This window comes from Aquila chrysaetos, chromosome 4 (genome assembly GCF_900496995.4).
Source record: "Aquila chrysaetos chrysaetos chromosome 4, bAquChr1.4, whole genome shotgun sequence".
NCBI classification, from domain to species: Eukaryota; Metazoa; Chordata; class Aves; order Accipitriformes; family Accipitridae; genus Aquila; species Aquila chrysaetos.
In genome coordinates, this window is record NC_044007.1 from 40,806,716 (window position 1) to 40,828,558 (window position 21,843).

Here is a 21,843-nt window from a genome sequence, read left to right on the forward strand (position 1 = left end):
CAGAGAGAGATCCACTTCTTTTTCTTCCACATCTTGTATACCTGCACTACTCTCGGGTTAACCTCTACAATCACCAAATTCCTACACAAGAAGTGGGATTTCCTGCTTTGAACTGTTAGACTGATCATGTCCGTCTTCTTGAGCTGCACCCTTAAGCAAGAACAATACTGGAAGGAGGAACAAGGAGAGCAGGGAGACGGCATGTTTTAGAGTAACAGATACCTGAGTAAGAATTGGAATTGGGGAGTTTCATGAATTTGGGTTTTGAATAACAATCTTTATGCCCATCATCTATATGTTCCTCTTCATAAACAGGGGTAACACCATTACCAAACTTGCCCAGTAACTAAGAAAATTCTGACTAAATAGGTGATATATCAAGGTCAGTAAAATCAGAAAGAATGCTGGTTCCAGAGTTTATAAATCAAACCCACACTCGGATCACTAAGCTATCCCATCTCCCAGTTCTGTTTCCTCAAAAAGACTAAGAAATTAATCTGAGTTTTATTTCTAACTTTTCATGCTTTTAAATGATTCTCTATGTTGAAGAAAAGAAATTCCATTCAGTGCTCAAGGAAAACAATTCATTGACAGATACTGGAGGCATCTTCCCTCATTTCAATGCACATGACACACATCTAACGAAACTGTGCCAAGCTCTCTTTGCTAGAAAGGGGGTGTTCTTTCATCTCTTCAATAACAAAATAGCTGCAAATACTTCAGTTGGAAGAGGAAAAAAGTCCTTCTTTTCTAAAAAGGAAAACACACCTCTGAAATCAAATCAGTCATTTATATTTGTGTGAAAAAGGGAACAAAAGGTGAGAGTTAAAAAAAAAATTTGGGAGAACTTGGAATGTAACCTGCCACTAATTCAATAAAACAAGACAAAGCTTTGAATTCTAACAGAAGTTTTAATTTATCAAAATTTGAGGGAGGACTCAAGGCCTGGTTATTCAGGACAAGTGCTACAGAAACTTGAGCTGTATAAGCGTATTAAAGGGCCTGAAAGCTCACTGCCAGAGGAAGAGGCAATCTCCATTTTCTCACACCAAGCATCTGCACTCCCACAGCACCAGCTTGGGTGATCTTGTGGTCGCACAGTGAAGAGATGCCAGGAACGCGACCTGGCCAGAAGCGAGCTGGCCAGATAAGCCAGTTCACCAAATGATCAGGCATGCAGATGGAGCAGGAAGGAGCTAAGGGTTCTGTATCCCAGACCTCAGCCACCTTTATTTGCATGGATTATTTTTTTTAAGCAGATTAGATATTGAGAGTTCTTCAGCTCACACAACTATGCCGGGAAGCTGTTAGCGGACTGTCTGCCCACAGCACGGTGACACAGAAGGTGCACCCCGAAGCAGTGTGCAGAGCAGTAACGGGCACCACTGTGCCTGCCGAACGGCTACCGCCGGCAAGGGATCAAGAGGCAGGCGACTCAAGCAGCTGGCGCAGGAGAGGTGGGCTGAGTCCCTAGACTCTGTCCCCATCTTAACACAGGCGTTGGCCGTTTCCTCTGTGCTCCCACCGCTCGGCACCGCTCCATCAGCTCAGCTTCGCCTGTCGCTGCCCCCTCCTGCCCACACTTCCTACTCTGCTCCCACCAGCTCCCAAGAAGCAGCTTCACCATCTCTAAACCACACCTGCAAACTTGGGAATATTTCAAAAGAAAGATCTGTACAAACAGATGCTTTAATCACCGTGAAAAATTCAAGGGTGTTAATCTTGCTCCTTAGCTACCAAACTTTACAACTCTGTTGACAAAAGGCGGCACCAAATATTTATAGATGGCATCTCTACAGAAAAAAAAACCAAGCTATTTGTTCCCAAAATCCAGACCACATTACCACCTGTATAATCCATATCTCTCCATACAATTAAAAGAACATTGATACCTAGAAAGCAAAGCTCTCAGAGAATAAAGAAAGGAACGGGAGGGGTACACATCCATTCTGACGCGTTGTTCAGGTGAGACCGTCCCTTTTAAAAAATTCCAGTATTTTCGTTTCATAATTGTTTGGTCATCAGTTCTTTCACTGTAACTCAAATGTGAAAATTCAAAAGTGAAAACCACTGGCTCACTGAACTGAGGGAGAAAACAACCTCTACAGACAAAAGTGAAAAATCCAACTTCAGAGTGATGGTGTCCCATCATAGTGGGAACTGAGACATTTACTCTCCCTGGAGGAAAAAAAGTGAGGATATTTACGCAAGTTTGTGACACTTGCATTCAAGATACAAGCAAAGGCAGATTAGTTTAGAACAAATGGATGCCTCAAATTCCACATGAAAAAACAGGACAGAAGACCAGGAGGAGGATCCGTAATAAAAAGGCAGGAAATTATTACTTCGCCTGCAACTTGTTCCTTATTAAGATTGCCACTGTATTTAATGAAATAACAAATAAATGTAAAAAAAATAATCAACCATTTCTCCTTTCATTTGCCCCAGTCTTCCATCCTTGTAAGTTATGTAGCTGATGATCATACAGACATTTCCCTATCAGCTTTCAGTCATGAAAAAAAAAGTTTCTCTGAAACAACAGATTCAAATTTGTTCAAATAAATATAAAATAGGAGAAAGTGTTCAGGCATGGGAAAATAAGATGATTGCCAAATCCCACTGGAAGTGACCATCAGCAGATAAGAATACTGTACTGAGGTACTTAACAGCAGCATAAATTTAAAAATATTTCTAGTTAGGTGATTCCTTAGATAATGCTAATGATTTCAAGAAAAATCACATTCAGGTCACCAACATATCATAGAAATGTTCAACATATTCACGCTGAAGAACAAGTCTAGTAACTCTTAAGCCTACAAAATCAGTGTGCTGATGCAGACTTGTGTTTTTATGCTAATGCTGCAAACTGGCTTTACCCAAAACTCTAGAGCAGGTAATTTAATGGCACGAATTACTTTCATCACAGTCAAATCATGGCACCTGAGGGAATAAGTATTCTTGAAGTTTCTTGTACATCCTCAACAGTAAAAAGGACCAAAAAATCCATAGCAAAACCATCTCAAAACTACAAGTCTTTGGCCCAAAGGCCTATTCACTGTAGAATCACTCCAACCCCTTATTTACAGAAGTACATATAGCCTTCTCAAGGGTGAGGAAGCAGTAAGCCTTTGGATATGTTAATATTAACTGTTAGACTGGAATATATCTGAGAGAGACCTGCATGTGAACTAGCTCACGGATGGATCAGGTTATCAGCGTAACAGACTATTCTACTCCACAGAGGTGAAATAACTTCAATACTTTTAACCAAAGGTAGCTTTAACGATCCACTTTTATTTGGGAAATCATTGTTAATTACATTGCATACATTGCTCAAATACAGGAGTTCTTCAGAGCCTCAACAACATACAGCAGAAGCCTGTAAACTTTTAAGAAAAATTTGCTGTTATCAGCCTTTACTTTCAGATGAATACTATGGATTTTCTTCTCAGGTTTTCTTTCATCACTCTCCACAACTTCTGATCTGGCCTAGGTTTTTTACATATATTTTACATAAATACACACGCACACACGTATGCTTATCTGTATATAAAAATAATATACAATTGTAATCAAGGTTCGGTATCAGTGTTTTTTTAATTCCATTTAGTCTGGCACCTTCAACAATCTTGCCAACATACACTAGTTGCTGGTCTATGAACACTTGGAAAGGGAAACTAGAATTTCTAGCGGCAGCCATGAGATTTTGCTGAACATGCAGCATATATGGTACCCCAAAAGACCAGCTACCAGTCACATGAAATAGCCTCTGTATCAAAACAAAAAGTAACGAGTAGTGTTTGTAAGTCTTAAAAAAAAAAAAAATGAAAAAAAAAATGGAGTTGTTCTACTTATTGACAGGAAAATAGTCAAAAAGCTAAACACTTAAAGGATGAAAAAACTAACAGTTCCCTCTGGAGCTGTGGGACATTGCTTATGAGTATTAATTATGGGAAAAATCCTAACCATCTGAAATGATACCATTTCTTACTAAGTGAAATTATAGGACACACATTGACAGATAATTGGTTATGCGAAGACAGAAAGGAGGTAAGTAAGGAGTCAGTCTCCTCTTACTACTCGTAGGCATTAAAACAATTAAATACCCAGGAGAAAGTCAACTTCATTTTAGTGTGCCAGCAGTAACTAACTTAACCTGCACTCTCTGCCGGGTTAGAGTATTGTGTCAAACCACTCCAGCTGATGGCAGTTTTCATTAATATGCCTCCCTATTCAGGTATATCCAAGTATAAATTAAACTGAGGCAGGAATACAGGGTTTGAAAATGCAGGAAGGGCCTGTGACAGGGGTGACCCAGCTGGTGACTCAGCAGGACTTTCCCTGCCTCTTCCCCTGCAAGGGAGGGCAGGAAATTTCAAAAGAATGTGTTCATACCAAACACAGCTATGAGTTACGATTTAAAGCAAAGTCACATGCCCACAGATAGTAAGGCCAGCAGAGCAAACCTGGCAGTAACGCACACAAAATGAATTCCTTCTCCACAAGAAGCTGGACACTGCAACCCAGCATCCTTCAACACTGTTGCTGCCCACCATTGAGGTCTATCATTTATTCAAGCATGGAGGCTACACCATAACTATTTGTCATTTAAGTATTCCTGTGCTTAACTATAAATAATGTAGATCACATTTGTGGAACATGATTAATGAACAGGACTCGAAACTTCAGCCCACACAGTAGCTGTGGGTAAATAAGAATTTCTGTAAAACAACACACCCAGGATAGCCTATTCTTGGCAGAGAGAACTCCTACACTTGCTCTATCACTAATAAAGTTCTCTGGAAATAATGATACATAAGAGCAACTGCATAGCATTAGACCCCCAGAGGCCTCTCTAACCTGATACCCCTCTCTGACAAGGTCTGTGGAAGAGTACAAGAACCAGACATGCACACAGTAGATGCACCCCAACAACAAACTCTCAGCCACTTATTTACGGCACAGACCTGCTGAACCAAATGTGGTGCTTTCATCTTTATCAAATGATGATGCATTTTTCTGCGCAACATCTCAGAGATCAGCATCTTAATGTGCAGTTCTGAGCTCACCACCTGATAATTTGCTGAACACCTTAAAAGAATTCAAGGAGACAAAAACAGGTGACAAACAACCCTTGTTTCACATTCACCTTCTTCATGCACCCGTATCACTCAATTTTAGAGGCTTTTACCATCTCTCTCCTTCCCTTCCCCTCTAAATCACCTCCCTCTGTGCTTTTTCAAGTGCTGCTGTATTTTCTGAGGCTGGAGGAAGGTACCCAGAGCTGCACAGCACTTGCCACATAGGGGTACCATGCATACACATAACAACATGGTAACCATCTTTGTTTTCCTCTCCGCTGCTTCGTAACAGTTCCTACTGTTTTATTTCTTTGACTGTCATAGCACATTTTCAGATAGCCATCTAACACCAAGACCCTATTCCTAAGGAGAGGGTTTTGCCTGTCATTTCACTGCCCAGGTACCACAGAATCATTTAGGTTGGAAAAGACCTTTAAGATCATCGAGTCCAACTGTTAACCTAACTCTGCCAAGTCCACCACTAAACCATGTCCCTAAGCACCACATCTACATGTCTTTTAAATACCTCTAGGGATGGGGACTCCACCACTTCCCTGGGAAGCCTGTTCCAATGCTTGAGAACCCTTTTGGTGAAGCAATTTTTCCTAATATCCAATCTAAACATCCCTTGGCCGTGCCTTGACTCACAGCTTACGGCCAAGTGATTGATATTCCTGTTGTATTTCCAATTATTTAGTTTCATTATTGTTAGGCTCTTCACCACATCTGCACTTGGCCCTCAGCTTTCAGTATGTTAACGGCAGCAGCAAATTTTGCCATCTGACTTTTCACTCTCCTCCAGATCATTTATGAGTATTTTGAAGAGCACAAGCTCACAAGCCCAACAGAGATGCCTCCACTGTGAAAACAAGCAAGCTACTCCTACCCTCTGCTTTGCACCTTGGCCGATTACCCTGCCACAACAGAACCCACCTTCCCATCCCATGGCCACCGAGCTCTTCCAAAAGTCTTTGGTGAAGAACGTTTCAAAAGAGGGCTTGAAAAACCAAGCACACTGACTGAATGTCCCAACACTACCATGGTTCTTATGAATCTATCAAACTCCACTGAAGCCAGCAACTCACTGCTAACAAGGTCCTAATAACCATGTCTAGTTTTCAGCTATTAATCTAAACCAGCTGAACTGTCAACCACCAGCTCTATCTCCCAGCCAAAATAATTTGCAGTTTTGCACACAAAAAAGAAGTAACAAGCCCTAGGAACGACACGGCAATTCTTTCAAGTTAAAAGCAAAAGAACTTCACTTTCCTTCCAACATATCTAAAAACAAAACAGTAATTTGGTTAACCACAAGTATTACAGCCTTCCCATGATAAGGCTAGCTTCAAATCACTGAAAAATAATTGCTAAGATGGCTTCTGTTGATTTAAAAGTACATAGTGATTTCCATTTTACTGACTGTATTAATTTTGTTGATTCATTTTATACAAATAAAAACAAACCAGTCATTTAAATAACTGTTCTTCAGTGAACAGTTTTCTGCCAACTGACACGAAGGGAAAACCACTACACAGACAGGCGAGCTACAAATTCTGTATTCAGTCTTAAGAGCAGGGGTTTCGCACATCTGTATTTTTCCCCGGGGGTCAGGAGGAGTTGAGTTTTCATTGACTTGAACAATATTTATTTCATCCAAACAGTTTTCAAGGGGGAAATGCCTGCCTGTCAAGAGTTTCATTACTACACTCAGGTCTCAAACTAATTACTTAATGGGAAGGTATGTTAACAATAACTTTTACAAATAAAAAGTTAACTTCTCTGTTCACCTACTTCTGTTATTTGACTAGCTACAACTGTCTGAATTACTGATTTTAATCAAATAACTTACCATGTGGTTTTCCTCTATTGTTTAGTTTCAGCACTTACCTTTGTTCAAGCTATTCATCTGCAGTTCCGAACTTTGTAACAGGATGCATAGCTCATTTAAGGGTTCAACTGTCTGCATTTTACCTCTTCAATGATTAAAGGGAAATAAATGTCCCAAGAACATTTAGCAAGCCTGTCCATTCTACAAGTAAACCTTCTCCTCCCAAACCACCTCTTGCTGCCAAAAAAAGGTGTACTGGATGGTCAGACGAAAACAAGGAATTAATGCCAGTGAAGAACACCACAGCTTTAGGGCACAGTCTATCTCAAATCTTCCCTTCCCACACCCCCACCATTACTAGTTGTGAAAGATCCCAGGGATGACGGTTTTTGTTCCTTTACTTAGCAGTCTTACGTTACCATTTCTACAATTTTCTTTCCAGTTTTTTCTGCTAGATGTGTCAGTTCTCATCTTCAGGGTAAAAACCACATCTCGTACATCTTTTTCTGATGCCCAGTCTTTCTGTACTGATTTCGCCGTGTTGTCATTACCCCCTTTCCAAATACCCGCTCATTCTCTTGCGTTTTTTCGTATAGTCTTGAGTTCTCTCCTTTCTCATTCTGCTTACCCACACAGTCGATAACACAAGAGGCATTGTCAAGAGCTGCTCTATCAAGGAGGAACACAGAACTCCACATGCACGCGAGAACTGTAATTCAGGTCCTCCAAACAAAGCCTGTGCATGAAGGTGGGGGGAGAGGAAAGGCCAACACAGGTATAACATTTCACACCAATTTTGAGGGGGGCAGGGGAGAGAAAGACGATCTTGAAGATATTCTTTGCCCCTTCAAGAGGAGAGGTTCCTCCTCCCTCCCAGAAAGACAGCGTCCTTCCCCTTGCCCAGCTTAGGCCCTTGATCTCCCTCCCGGGGCTTCCCCACCCTACAGCACCTCCAGCGCTCCCCCCTCCTCTCTTCCAGGGGGAATGTGGAAGCCTCTCCCAGCTGCTGAGCTGCTCCATCTACCACTCCTTGTCAGCTGCCTCTCTGCAGCGCATACATCTGATTCCCAGACCCACCTCACGCTGTGCGGAGCGGCTAACAGAAGCAGCCGGCAGGCAGCAGTGGAGGGGACTGCTGAGCAGCTGCTTTCCGCACAGGCCTGGGACACTGGCTAGGACAGCTGTTTTTATGATTTATTAAGCTTATTGTAGCATCGTATCATTATGACTGCATTCCAACAATTGTCTCCAAATATTTATGGGCAGAGCTACTTGGCATTAATTACTGACTGGTTTAAAAAAATAAAATTAAAACTCTGATATCTTGACCACCTATTCATTCAGTACCAAAACCTCTTGAATGATGACTGATAGAGCCAGAGGCAAGCAATGGCAAATGCAAAGATCTCAAAAGGCACTTTTTCAGCTGAAGCTTAACGTACTAGCATGTAGTCAAACCTGCTAAGCTACAGAGGATCAAGATGTTTTACTGTTTTTGGCTTTTAATTGAAAAGTGACGTGGAAGCAATACATTTTCATTGAAACCCAGCAGATCAGAGACTCAGTAAAATAAAACTTCTATCCTATTTGAGATTTCATTTAAGCCTCAGAAGATTTGATTTCAGACTACGATTCACACCTGCTGTCTTCTCCTTGCATAAACTGTTGCCCTATCACTTCCCAGTTGCACTACTTCGTGCTGAAGCAGTTCATCCTGAAAATCTTTTCACACGTAAAAATTTCAGCTTTAACTTAAACCCACAAAACATTCCCTTAGGATTTAAGGAAAACTCTGAGTTTGGCCAAAACAAACACATTATAACACACACTTCTTTCTCCAAGTTGCAAATACAAAAATTAATAGTTTAAATGACAGTTCTCACACATGCTTTCCATTTTCCCCCTCAAAGGAACCAACACGGAAAAAGAAGCAGGTATTCAGCTTGTCCTGTTGCTGTATCACATTTCGGTCTATCTATAACGTTATCCTGTAAAAATTACTGTAAGGACATTAGCAAGCTACCTGAATCTCATTTTACCTTCAGCTTCTATGCACCAAGAAAGACACATAACCAGAAACAATCAGGGAAGTCAAACAGGAGCAACTATTTTGAAACCATAGATCTTGTGTACCCTGAAACACATTTACAGTAATTTAAAACATTTTCTGCTCACTGGAAGTAGCTTACCTGAAGGACAGGCACTTTTTGTGGTGTGTTTTGTGGTGACTGGTGAAGCTGTGCCCAAGGCTGATGATGAGGATGTGGGGGTGGTGAAGACTGATGATGTATCCCTGGATGAGGCTGCATGGGAGGACAGGTTGGCATTTGCTGTTGAAAAGACTGCTGTTGACTAGGAAGCTGCTGGCCAGATATTAGTCGCTCTTGTATTGCTTGTGGATCTGCAAGGCCAACACCTGGACAACCATTTGGTCTCATGTGCCCACCCATCTCCCGTGGTGTTGAAGACATACCCATAAACGGACGATTCTGTTGCATGTTTCGGGGGCCCATATTCCTTTGTCCAATTCCCATGGCACCAGGGGGCTGGTGTGACGGCTGAGGATGGGGTATATTTGGATAACTGCCAACTTCCATTGGTATTCCAGCACTACCAGGTCTAACCTGTGGAGGAGGTGTACCTGCTGGATTACTCATTGCTTTCATAGGTGACATGGGAGGTGGAGAGGCATAAGTTCCCTGAGGCTGTGAAGGGTGCATAGTTTGCGTGTTCATTTGGTTAAGTGAGCCACTAGGGTGGATGGGTTGCTGGTGCATTAGTCCTTGACCACTGTTTGATGGAAATCCGACAGCATTTGGGTATCTTGGTACAGATTGATTCATTGGAGTGTTATTTGTAAGGCCTAAATTCTGATTCATCCCTGTATTATTAACTAATCCCTGATTAAGGTTACTGTAAGGATATCGAGAATACTGCCCTGAGTTGTTTATAGTAGGTGAGGGTACCGTCTGGCTCCGAGAACTAAAATTAAGTGTTTGCGGCCTAACAGCACCCTGCTGGGGAGGATTAGGGGAGAATCTGGGACTGTGGGCTACTGATTCTCCATGGAGAGCAGTGGGGGGATGGTGGTGAAATTGCTGGACTGAGTGTCGCAAAGAAGGTGCCATACTGGGATTCTGCTGGGGCACATGAGACAAGTGGCCAGGTCCTGAGGTGGCAATGAAAGGGTTTCCCTGATTGAGGCCTTCTTGGCCTTGAGAAAACTGGTTCATCCTCTGCTGTTGCGGCTGACCATGCTGCTGCATTGAAAAATCACCACGAGCCATGTAGTTTCCCATCTGCTGCATGTGCTGAGGATGGCCCTGCCCGGGGGGTCCGGAGGGTGCCTGTGGCGGCTGTGTCGGTTGCGGTTGCTGCTGCTGTTGCTGCTGGTACGGTGCTCTGATCTGGTCTGGCACTTGAACTGCCCGTGGTCCCCACATGGAGCCACTGTCTACGAAGGGTTGCCCGTGCCTTTCGTTCTGCATGCTGGGATAGACTCCCATCTGACCACCAGCACCACTGCCGTGAGGAACCTGAGGAACTGGAGGGTTGTGATACTGTGAATGAGGAGACGCTATACCATTCCCAGGGGCATTGCTTATCATCCTGTTCGGCTGATCCATCAGGTGCATTTTCTGCTGTTCGTATTGATTATAGTGATCAAAATGGGTCAACTTGGCTTGATTTTGATTTGCAGGGGGATGATGAAGAGATGACTGTAAAGAGGGAAATCCTTGATCCATGGGCATTTGCTGCCCCATAGGATTTACTGTATTTTCAGGATATCCACATTCTCCAAGACCTTCCAACCCTTCACTGAAAATATTCCCATCTTCTCCAAACAGACTCATCATTCCTGGATCTGCCATCTTTTTTCAGCACACAGCTCCTCAGAGCTACAACTAGAATGCTAGTCTGTGCTTCACCTCGGCGAGGTGTTTTGTCCTCAAAGCCTTTAATCCTCAACTAATCTCCTTCATGTCATTCCATATTTCCTTAATTCTTTTGGACCACGCAGTGTCAGGCAAAGTCTGGTTACTGCTCCTAGAAAAAGTGGGGGAAGGGGGAGAAAGAGAGGAAGATATTGAAATAAATAATGTCAGGCAATATAAAGAAAACATACTTGACTGTTTTTTAGACAATGCTAGCTAGTTTCAGCCCCTGAAATACATCTTAAAAATCTATTTCACTTTATGAAGGATTCATTAGCTTTATCAGAAGCTTTATTATGATAGAGAGTTAGAAAGCAAGCAAAACACTAGCCTTAACCTTAAATTAATCCATTCACTACACTTCCTAGTGCTCCTTTCTTGGGTGGAACAGAACAAAAGAACACAACATGCAGCAGCAGCAGCTGCCACAGCAGGTAGGCAGATGTATGAATACAGCCAAGCAGCCCATCTGCCGAACTAAAGCCCTGAAAACGCTCTAGTTACCAACAGCATGTCCTTAACCTTATTCCCTTGAGCTGTGTAATCAGATGAGCAAGCAGAAGCGCCAAGTCCTATGATGGACTAAAGTTAGTTATACAGACAACAGATTTTTCAAACGCACGCAGAGATGACCCTCTAAAACATACCAAACTCCAAGAGTTAGCATTTAGGAAGAAAAAAAAAAATATTTTTTTTTAAACGCACCACTTGATTTAATGAAGTTGTAAACTGAAAGACATGACGCTTCATCCCATTTAAGCAAAACTATATGCTCAGTTTGTGTAAGAAAATTAAATTCAAAAGCTTCATTCTATGATAGGGTAGATTTCTCAAATCCATACCCTAATTTCTCTCATGATGATAACAGGGAACACTATCATTGGAGTCCATTATTCATCTTCAGGCAATCATGCTACTAACTGCAACTACAGCACTTTAGAAGACCTCACTGAAGTTTTATTCTCTCCAGAATTATAATCTTGAAAACTCACTCAGGCGAATAAGTAAAGGCAAAAGAATTTAAATAATAAAATGCTAACCTAACAAGGTAGACACTTGACTTGGGGGAAAAAGAAAAAAGGAACACACAGTAACAGAGTAGATTCAGAAAAGTTCCCATTTAGGTTTTTCACAGGGAAGACTGGCATGTTCTGAAATGTGTCCCCTGTCCTCTCCCCGCAACAACTCGAAAGAGTTTGTTTGGATCTGCTTATTATGAACAAAACTAGTCTAATGTCATCTTTCCTTCTTAAGATCAGAACTTTAAATGCTATGTCTTATATCTCAAAATAAAGTTTAAGACAAGGAAGCCTATCCACGTAGCAAATAAAACCAACTATTTTTGCATCTTTGTCATAATTTAGTAGCGACTGTACTTGCAGATATCAACTTGCCCTTAATCGGTGATCACAGAAAAGATTGACGAGTTTGCACTATCACATCTCGCATTTGGTTGCAGATGAGGGATGCTTTCAGTCACTTTGGATGCAAAACGCCAGGCCAGACTATTTTAACTAAAGGCAATTTGTCCCAGACAAGTTTTAGGGATAAAGTATCAGCACATTTATTACACTTTTTGTAGCCATTGTCAAGAGGACCTTCTACAGCATGAAGCAGAGGGCAAGAGGAAAAGCGTAAGCATTTATCACTCCTCTTAAAATAGCATTTGAATGTCACCTTTAAAACCACACTCTTAAATCTCTTTAGTGCTCAGCTGGGATATTAACACATATTTCTAAATCACTTGGGGGTAAAGTCCTATGAGCCATCTTATATCTCTAATATCTATTTCTTTTGATTCAATTTTCTTTATTAAGCAGAAGCCATCTGTAATATTTACCACCTCAATCAGTTCATTAAAGCACAGTTAAAGAAGTTTCAACAACAAGGCGAGAAGGAGCCTCCTTCACCAAAACAAGTTTTTGGTATTAGACTGCTCCAGAGCAGACCACTCCATCATGGTGAAGATCCCTCCAGTGATTCAAGATTGCTCGAGGACTTCTGACACTGCTACCTTGGCTGATGCACACTGCCATCAGGAGCTGGCAAAGCTGGACATCAGTGTGCACTGAGAGTCTCCATCTAACGGAACAGTCTCTCTGCTTAGAAACGCTAAAAAGCATAGTGCACAGATACTGTTACCTCCCAACCGCTGATGTAATCTGGGCAATATCAAACTTGAGCCAAGTAAAGGATCTCACCCATCAGCTAACCTATTTACAGCCACAAAATTATGAACAAGTAAGAATTTTCACTCATTTTATTATATAAATCATGCCTACTAAAAGAACCATTTTTGACAACAAGCGTGCTCTACTCTCCTGAAGCACTAATAAAACTTTGCAATAAAAGTAACTGAAATCTACATAGAAGAAGAATTCTCTTTGCTATCTGTTATACACAAGCTAACAGAGCATCTCTAGAAACAAGGTTTCCAACATCAAGCATGCATTTGAATCATACTGCTTCATTTACTGTTTTTCAGCTGACAGGCTTCCAATAAAATTCAGGCCAGAGTCAGACACTGATAACAGTCAACATCGGCTCTTGCCAAACCTTCTTCTACTTCCCCAAATAAAAGTCAGACCTCTGATGTGATATATGGCTAACAGCACATGTTGAAGAATGAAAGACAGTAGCAGCTACAGCCTGATCAAAATAAATCAACCAATGTTTTGATAAAGAAACAGTCAATATTGGAATTACCTAATAAGCTCTCAACCTTCTACGCTAACAGGGTAGATGTCTTCTACATAGTTAAGCAAGTCATAGAGTCACAGCCTTATTTTAAGTTGCAATCATTTCTTTGCTGCTTTCACTACAAACAATGTATATTCTCTGCTTAAATCCTCAAGGTTGGTTAAAAAAAAAAAGCCTACACACAAAGGCAGGACCTGCATCAAACAATAATTCTAGCTAAAATATTCAGTAAGCGCCACTGTTCACTTGCCCAGGAAAGCAGACATACTAACAGCAAGACTGACCTTGATAAACTCAGCTTCAAGCCTTTTTTTATTAAACAGTTTAAAAATGAGTTTGTGCATCTTCTTCTCTACTATCCTATAAGCTAAAACCAACAGACATTCATGAAGCAGTGACTATTTTCCAGGTACAAAGGAGAGAATATATGAACCCTTAGCAAGGCTGATTGCTGAATAGAGTCTGAACGTATGAAAAGATAGTGAACTTTTTTTTTTTTAAATCATCTTAAACAAACTACATAGATTCTGCTATAAAATTCTATAGCTTTTCTTTTCCTGAACATGAAAGATTGCGCCAACAAGACTGAACTAAAGAGTGAACGAATATATTTCCTTAAGACTGCCTAGACAACCTATTTCTGTTCAAAACAATGGTACGATCCCAACTACCAGAACACAGTCAATTGCCTAACAACCCTGTTGTCTCAACAGACAAAGCTTACATTTACTCCAGTCTGCAACATTCCAGTCCTAAACAGCTAGATCTCAAATTTAAGTAGTAGTTAACTATTGCTCAATTTAATATTTCAGAGGTACATGGACTCAGGAGCCTTGGGCAGCTTCCCACTTTTATGAGTGGAACTAAACTGGCTGCTGCATACACATAACCTGATCTAGGGCTGCAAACACTAAAACCTGAACTTCATTAGTCTTGCCCCCAAAGCAGCAGATCCAGGCAGTCAAGACCAGGAAGCAGCATGGGCATCACACAGATGCATGTGCTCTCCAGAACACTCCCCTCACATTCTGCTGTTCAGAACAACTTCTTGTAAATCAACAGGTTCCTCGATTCAGCTCTCAATCCTTCTATAGAAGAAATTTAGCAGCATTTCTTGATGGCCATGCAGCAAGTAAACTGAATAAACAGAACGTGAGAAGGCAACTAATACTGCCTGCTTCAAGCTTTGAAGTGAGATGTATCACGCACAGTTGATATTTTTACAGCTATCAGTTGATATCTCAGACAAAACTCTTAAGTACTTGACAGACACAAATGAAACAGTTACTCATATAATGGAACTGTGCACCTACAACACAATACAATAAACGCTGCAAATACTACGCTATTTTGAAGAACTAGGCTAGAAAGACCTCTTATGCTAAAAAAAAAGCCCTGCCAAAGGTCATTTTGAGACTGAAGCCTCAAAATGTAGGATTAAACATCAGACTACTAAATCTGCATTTAAACACTGCATATTTAAACTGCTTTTCAAAAGTGCTAAGCTCCTACTGGCTGTTAGGGGTAGTAATTTAAGCATTTGCCACGTGGAAGTAGATGACAAATGACAACAATTAAAGTCACATTCTTATTTTATGAACAGAGGAAAACTTCATCAAAAACTTTCATAAACACATATAACACCCTGACAACATAGGAAAAGTGAGATGGCTGATGAGACTTCTACCTTTCAGCTCATTTACCCACTGAGCAAACAGCACTGCTGATGCCAGGGCAGTTATGCAAGTGCCTGACCACGTCTGTGGGAAGCACGCCTAGTCTCCTGCGTGTTTAATGCTTAGTTGTCATTGCTGTCACAGACAACTCTTCAAACATGGTACATTCCTCCTGCATGTAGATTAGCCAAAATAGAAGAGCAGATCCGTAAAGTGATTGCAACATGATTTCTGACTGTAACTTCCAAAGAAACTTGGGTTATCTGAATGCCTAAAGACACTTTTTTTTCCTTCATATAGAACGCTTTCCTAGTATACACTTCACACGGTACAGCTGTGTTAAAAATTAAGTCCGTATAGCTCCTATCAGATCAAAGGACGTCAGGAATCGCGTTCCCCCCCCCGCCCCGGGAAGAGGGAGATGGCACTTGCAAGGATGAAAAGAATGACCTCACACCCTTCAGCAATATTCTGCCTTCAGTGGGAAGAGTCAGCAAATATGGTATAAGTATTTCTGAAAAGTTTAATTTCACAACTACCTTAGTAAAATTCAGTTACTTCTTTACAGAAACACATCCTTACAGAAATTTGCAGTGGCAAATTTAAGGCAGTCAGTATCTCTTGTTAAACTAAGAATTAGGGGAGAGGGGGGGTGAAAACCTCACATGCCTTTCCTCAAAAGTCACAGGTTTTGCCTATGTGCAGCTAAACGCCATGAATGCTATTCAGTAACATCTTTTGGGCACGAAATCCATGAAACCATAACTTTCCCACATAGAATAGTTAAGCAGAAGCCAGACTGCATTTTATTTCCTTAATGCATGATGTACTTTGGCAAAGAACAGGCTTTTACAGAGGCAACTGAGGGCACAACAGCCTTCGAATATTTGGCAGCTTGTTGCTGTCAAGCAGCTGATGCAGGAATGACCAGCTAGAGTTCAGCCTGTGCCACACATTTGGAAACAATATCCTACGTCATTCAAGTTCACGGGAGCTCTCAGAGGAGACCACAACAGCATCAGGTAGGAATACTCTGATGCAAACCCACCGAGCCTCGTTCTTACATCACACGCGCCCGTTGCGAACAACTTCTGCGTTTGCCGTACCAGTTGGGCTGCACACTCTTTTCCTAACGCAGGGCACTGCTAATTTTAAGTCGGCACCTATAACATTAAGTAAGAAGCCTCAGCACGTCTTTTCTTTCCAGTCCAGAAGAAAGAGGGGAAAGTTCATAGCTATTTACTAGAAGTACGTACTTGGGAGGTTTTTAATGAGGTAACCAGAGGAATAAAAAAAAATGTTTTTCACGTTTAAGTACGTTACAAACACGAGGTGGGAGGCGAGGGGGACAAGCCCAAGCCAGAAGCACTTCAGTTTCAGTGTTACGTAGCCTGGAATTTTAAGAGGCCTTTTTTGGTCACACGACCACCCTCTCTCCCAACACAAGTTTAAAATACAGATGTGAGGAGGAGGAGGAGGGGGTTTATCTAAAAATAGTCCTAGATGAGCAGGAGAAACAACTGCAGCCACAAAAATATTTCAGGAACACTCTTTAAAGCATTCGACAGCAGTGTTACCTTGCAAGTAACTCCACGAAGGGGAAGAGTAACCCTGGAGGAGGTTTGAACCTCGCCAGCGCAGCCCACACAGCCGGCAGGATTTTCGGTTTCGGCGTCGGCCGGGAGCGGTTCGCGGCCGCCGCCCGCCCGCCCGGTGCCAGCTGCCGGGCTGATCGGCGGCGGTGCGACGGTCAGGCGAACAAAAAGCCGAGGCAGGGCCGGGGGGGAGGTGGTGTCAGGGAGAAGACTTATATTGTTGCCATCAGTCACCAAGAAATCTCCCAGCAATTACATTCTCTTATAAAGCTGACACTAAACCGGCCGGGGGATTCAAGAGGTGGGGCCAGCGGCGACCCGCTGAGGCGCTGAAAAAACACCCCGCGCAACTGATTACTCTTGTTAAGGGCCATGCTTTTTGTGCACCTACTGCAGTTGTCACTGATTAACCAACTGATCTGGCAATTTCCTACATTCTTTTGCATTTAAAAAGGATCTGAGAGGCCGAGAGTCATCCCCTTTCATATTCCGGGGGGGAGTGGGAGGCTGCGCCCCGGCCGGCCGCCTGGCTGGGGTGCGGAGGGGCCCCCGCTCGAGCAGGCCCCTCTCCTCCCGGCTCCGCCGCCCTCCTCCCCCAGCCCAGGCCTGCCAGGCCTGCAGCTGAAAATAATTTATCTGTTCGCTCTGCCGGGCTCCCGGCATATGCGATCGGGAGGGAAGCGTATCCATCATGAATAAACTTGAGCACAAAGACAGGCTGAGTGTCACAGGATACAGAAGGGCAGAGGTCGCCGCAGCGAGCGGGAGGGTTTGCGCAGGGCCGGGCCGGGCCGGGCCGGGCCGGGCCGGGCCGCCTCATGCAACCTCCGCACGGCAGCGACGGGCCGGAGCCTTTCCCGTTTTTTGTCACATCCCCTGGAGTAAACAAAGCCCCGCACGGCCCAAGTCACAAAAAAACCGTTGTCAACAACAAAATAATCGGAGACGTGGCGAAGCGCTAAGAAAAACGGGGCCTTTTCCGTCTGCTGGAAGTAGCTCGCAGTGTTTACACCCGGAAAGCTGGGAATTGTAAAAATTCATGAGGTGGATACTCAAATGTTTCCCAGGGTTTCTGAACATGTGATTTTCACTGAAATGTATTTTTTTAATCACGGGCAGGTTTTAAGACTTAATCGTATCCCAAAAGGCTATTTCCAGCTATAGAATTATGAGTGCTTTAAAGTAGCCAGACCCTATATTTTACTTTACCTGTTATAAGGCCAATACAATCATGTTTCATTCATAGTTTATGAAGTCTGAAAAACCACTTGATGAAATTACAGTCTACCGATACCACACATGGTATATTTGTCCACATATATTCTATAATCATTTCAATTTATGACTTGTACTTAAGAGTCATTTTCCTGTACATGTGTTCTTCATAAATACTGGTAGATCACAGTCTGCGCTTGTACAGGAACCACATATCCACACTCATTTCTGTGAAGATAAATACACCGTCTACATCCAAAGTGAAAAGCCAGAGTTTTCACAGAACTAAAGAGAACATATTTCAGGATTGTGGAACAAAATGGTAGTTCTCCCTTACGCTCTTTACATGTGGCAAGATGAATCATCCTACATCTGAACTGAAGCCCTCACCCAACTTCCAGTATTTACGATAATTTTTGTCCAGTACACTTAAGCATACTGTCTTAAACCTTTCAGCAAAGAAAAAAAAAATTATTATGTATTACATCAGGAAGGGATTACAAATTATCTTTTAAAGAAAAAAAATAACATCGATGTTTTATAAAGTATTTTAAATGAAATCACACATGATCTATTGGATTTTGCAAATCTTAACTTTCTGTTAGAAGACCGACCTGCAGTACCAGACTAATTACATATTTTATCATATACAATAGACTAATTAAAAGAAGCGTTAAATTATTTCACTAACTTAAAGTCCACCGTAAAGGAAAAAGGAGTGGGGAGAGAGGGGTGTGGAGCAAGACAGTACACTGCAGGACACAATGCAGTAGATGGGAGTGCATAGATTTCAGGAACCTTCATTTACTGCCTGGACCATTAAGTAGGTCCAATAATGTCCCACAGAATACGGGGACAGCTGAGAAACAGGACAGATACCAAAAAGACATTCCACAACTACTGTTTATTGGACTACTTATTTGAGTTTTTTATTTGTTTGTTTTAACAAAATTAAGATAGGCATCTGGAACATCCTATTGTTTTTTTGAAGAAGGATATGCCAAAAAAAGGTGGTTTATTCTTGGCCTGTGGAATGGAAGCAGGGTCCTGCATGTACAAATGAAGTTTGATTCTTTTGGTTTAAGAGTAAACAAACTGCTGCGTTCAAGTTCACTTAGACGTGGAAAAAGGGTGCCTACACAGTATAAGCAATGGTGCCAGAAGTTATAAATTGGCATGGGGACTGTCAGATGAGTGCAACCCTCATCATGCATTGTATGCAGCGTGGCTTATCTTTCCAGGAAGGACCAAGCTAGAATACTTTTCCTCTATAGAAAGCAGGGGAGAGTCAAAAGGCAGAGAACCCAATTTTCTTGTGCAAAACTTTAATGGATCTCCACTTTCTTCTTCACAAAGAAGAAAACTAACTGGGGTATTTTTAAGTGTGTTGCTTAATTGATACGCACATCTAAAATTACTCCAATATAGTTATGTTCAAACAAACAAAAAAAGCCTTCCAGGGAAAAATTTGTCATCTAAGATTTTAGAACTATGCAATCTCACCCCCCTTCTCATCAAGATTTTGAAGAGCTTGGAAGTAGCTTGCAAGTCAAAGATAATTACTGACCTAGTATCCAGAGCCATAGTCATTCAAGCTATTGCAAGCAGTAGGAACAGCTGACATTCATCCACCACAAAATCTTTACACCGAACAGGAAAGTTCTTAAGCTACCTTCAATCCTCCACAAGCTTTTCAGAGACTGATGATGAACATACAAGAGCAGTACTGCATTCATGGATAAGATAAGAAAGGAAATTTTTACTTATCTGAAACAAACTTTGAAACTGGTTCCATTTCACAGTAGGTAGCTCTCCCTTCTCTCAAAAAGCAGGGCTAAAATTAACTTTATAATAGAAAGCCTAATGATTCACATTCCATTTAAATTTACCTTTCAAGCGTATCAATCTTGCTGCAGCATCTACAGAGGACTAGAAACTTCCCAGTCCTTTTAAATAAACAAACAGAAGAACAAACCAAAGAGATACATTCCCACACTGCCCTCCCCTCAACAAAACCAAAGATTTATTTCTACTCACTGGAAACCTGTGAGGTTAAAATTTAGTGTAGAGGGTTTTTTTGTTTTGTTTTTTTTCTGAAGTAGGAAAAGCAAGCAAATTAAATGTGGGAGCAGGCTGACTAAAAGATTGGAGTACTATTTTACAAGTGGAAGAAATAGGAAGGTTTATTTTGTAGAATCATAGAAAGGTTTGGGTTGCAAGGGACCTTTAAAGATCATCTAGACTTTGGAAGAGTTTCTACTGCAAGCTTAGTTGGACTAGCAATTTCTTTATTTTGTGTTTGTAAATACCTGAAAAAGTGAAAGTCTGACCCATAAGATGGCTCATAAAAAACCAGTAACAAGCAAAAACAATTAAGTAGCAAAGATCCCAGAACAACAGAATTCAGTACTCTTAAATCAAGTACTACATGAAGACTGCTACCATACAGATTTGTGTAACCAGCCAAGTTTAGAGCTATTTTACTTACTATTCAGAGTCTGGTTGTCAGAACAAGACCTGCAACAGCTAGTGTATTACCTATGCTCCAGTGCCATGCAGAAACACTATTAGGAAAATCTTCATTCTGTCAAGGGTCAAAAACCTGCTAGTCAAAGGTGAATAAACTCAAACAGCTAAAACATATTCCTTTGCTTACAAACTATGCAGAGAGAGAAACTGGAACAGGTACAAAGAACGGGGAAGTTCCAGTGCTAAACAACACTTCCAAATTTATTTTCTCTCTACAAAAAGACTCATTCAGAATACAACAGCCATCAGAAGACTAAAAGCATGAACCTCTACACTGTGTTTTACTTAAGAAGCAAACAGTAAATAGCATTATTATAGCATCCTTACTACATCAAGAACTATCTTGATGGCCTGTCTTTCTAAATTAGCATGCAAAGACTGAATAATACAGTGCACAGCTGAGGAAAAAGTATGGATGAGGCTCTGCTAGAGATCAGTTGATTCAGGAGGCATAGGAATCAGTGGCAGATGAAAGGCTTAAGTTGTATAAGCAAATATCATTTGCACCTACCGCTGAGACTAGGGTAACTTCTTCATTAATGAAGCAATAAAATCTAGCTCCTTGTCCATCCATTCCCATCCCCCCCCCAAGTTATATATACTATATAAAACTAGTTAGGAAAGTAAAAGTACTTAGAAGTACTTGAAAGGTATGATGAACTGCCTGTTGCCACTAATTAAACCTCCACAATGAGCTTTCCTGACCAACTTTTTACAGCACCTTTTAAATTCCTGTATCCAATCACAAGGCGTCATCCTAAAATCTAAAAGAGGTAAGATCGTGATTCTTCCTTTCCTACGCTGCTCAGCACCTGAAATCCATGTACCTCTGTGTTTTCAGACAATGGTAATCTCTGAACCCAGTTTTGAAATAAAAGCAAGAGAAAAGACCACCTCAAAAAAGTGTATGTTATGTCCTCAACAGAGACTGCACCTTCAAAGCAAAGCAAGCAATGAAACATCTCACCTCATTTAGCAGCCAGTCATCAGAATCAGGTCCCCTTGGACACTGTATACCAGTGTGCCAAGCTTGGACAAGAAGGAGTTGTTGAGGAAAAAAATTTTATTTGAGAAACTTGAGTGTCTTACCACTCTAAAATACATGAAGACTTAACTCGATAGACTGATTTTTCTACCACTTGGCCTTTGCAAAACTGTTAAGGGGGCTCTTTTGTTTTTATTTCCCTAAAACCCAGGTCTTCACTTCTCAGTTTCATGGATGCTAACAGAAGGACTTAACAGCAAGTGCACCTTTCGTATATCCATAGCACCCAATACATTCTG

At 41.5% G+C, this 21,843-nt stretch overlaps 1 protein-coding gene across 6 annotated transcripts in view; it reads right to left on the minus strand.

Annotated features, from left to right (window-relative positions):
• The window catches only part of CHD7 (chromodomain helicase DNA binding protein 7), a 132,993-nt gene that overhangs the window by 80,136 nt on the left and 31,014 nt on the right, over window positions 1-21,843 (minus strand). For all 6 annotated transcript variants that reach the window (XM_030011477.2, XM_030011479.2, XM_030011478.2 and 3 more), the window contains one exon: window positions 9,099-10,956. In XM_030011477.2, the coding sequence (XP_029867337.1) occupies window positions 9,099-10,781 (1,683 nt within the window). In that variant the 5' untranslated portion in view covers window positions 10,782-10,956. The remainder of the gene's footprint in view (window positions 1-9,098; window positions 10,957-21,843) is intronic.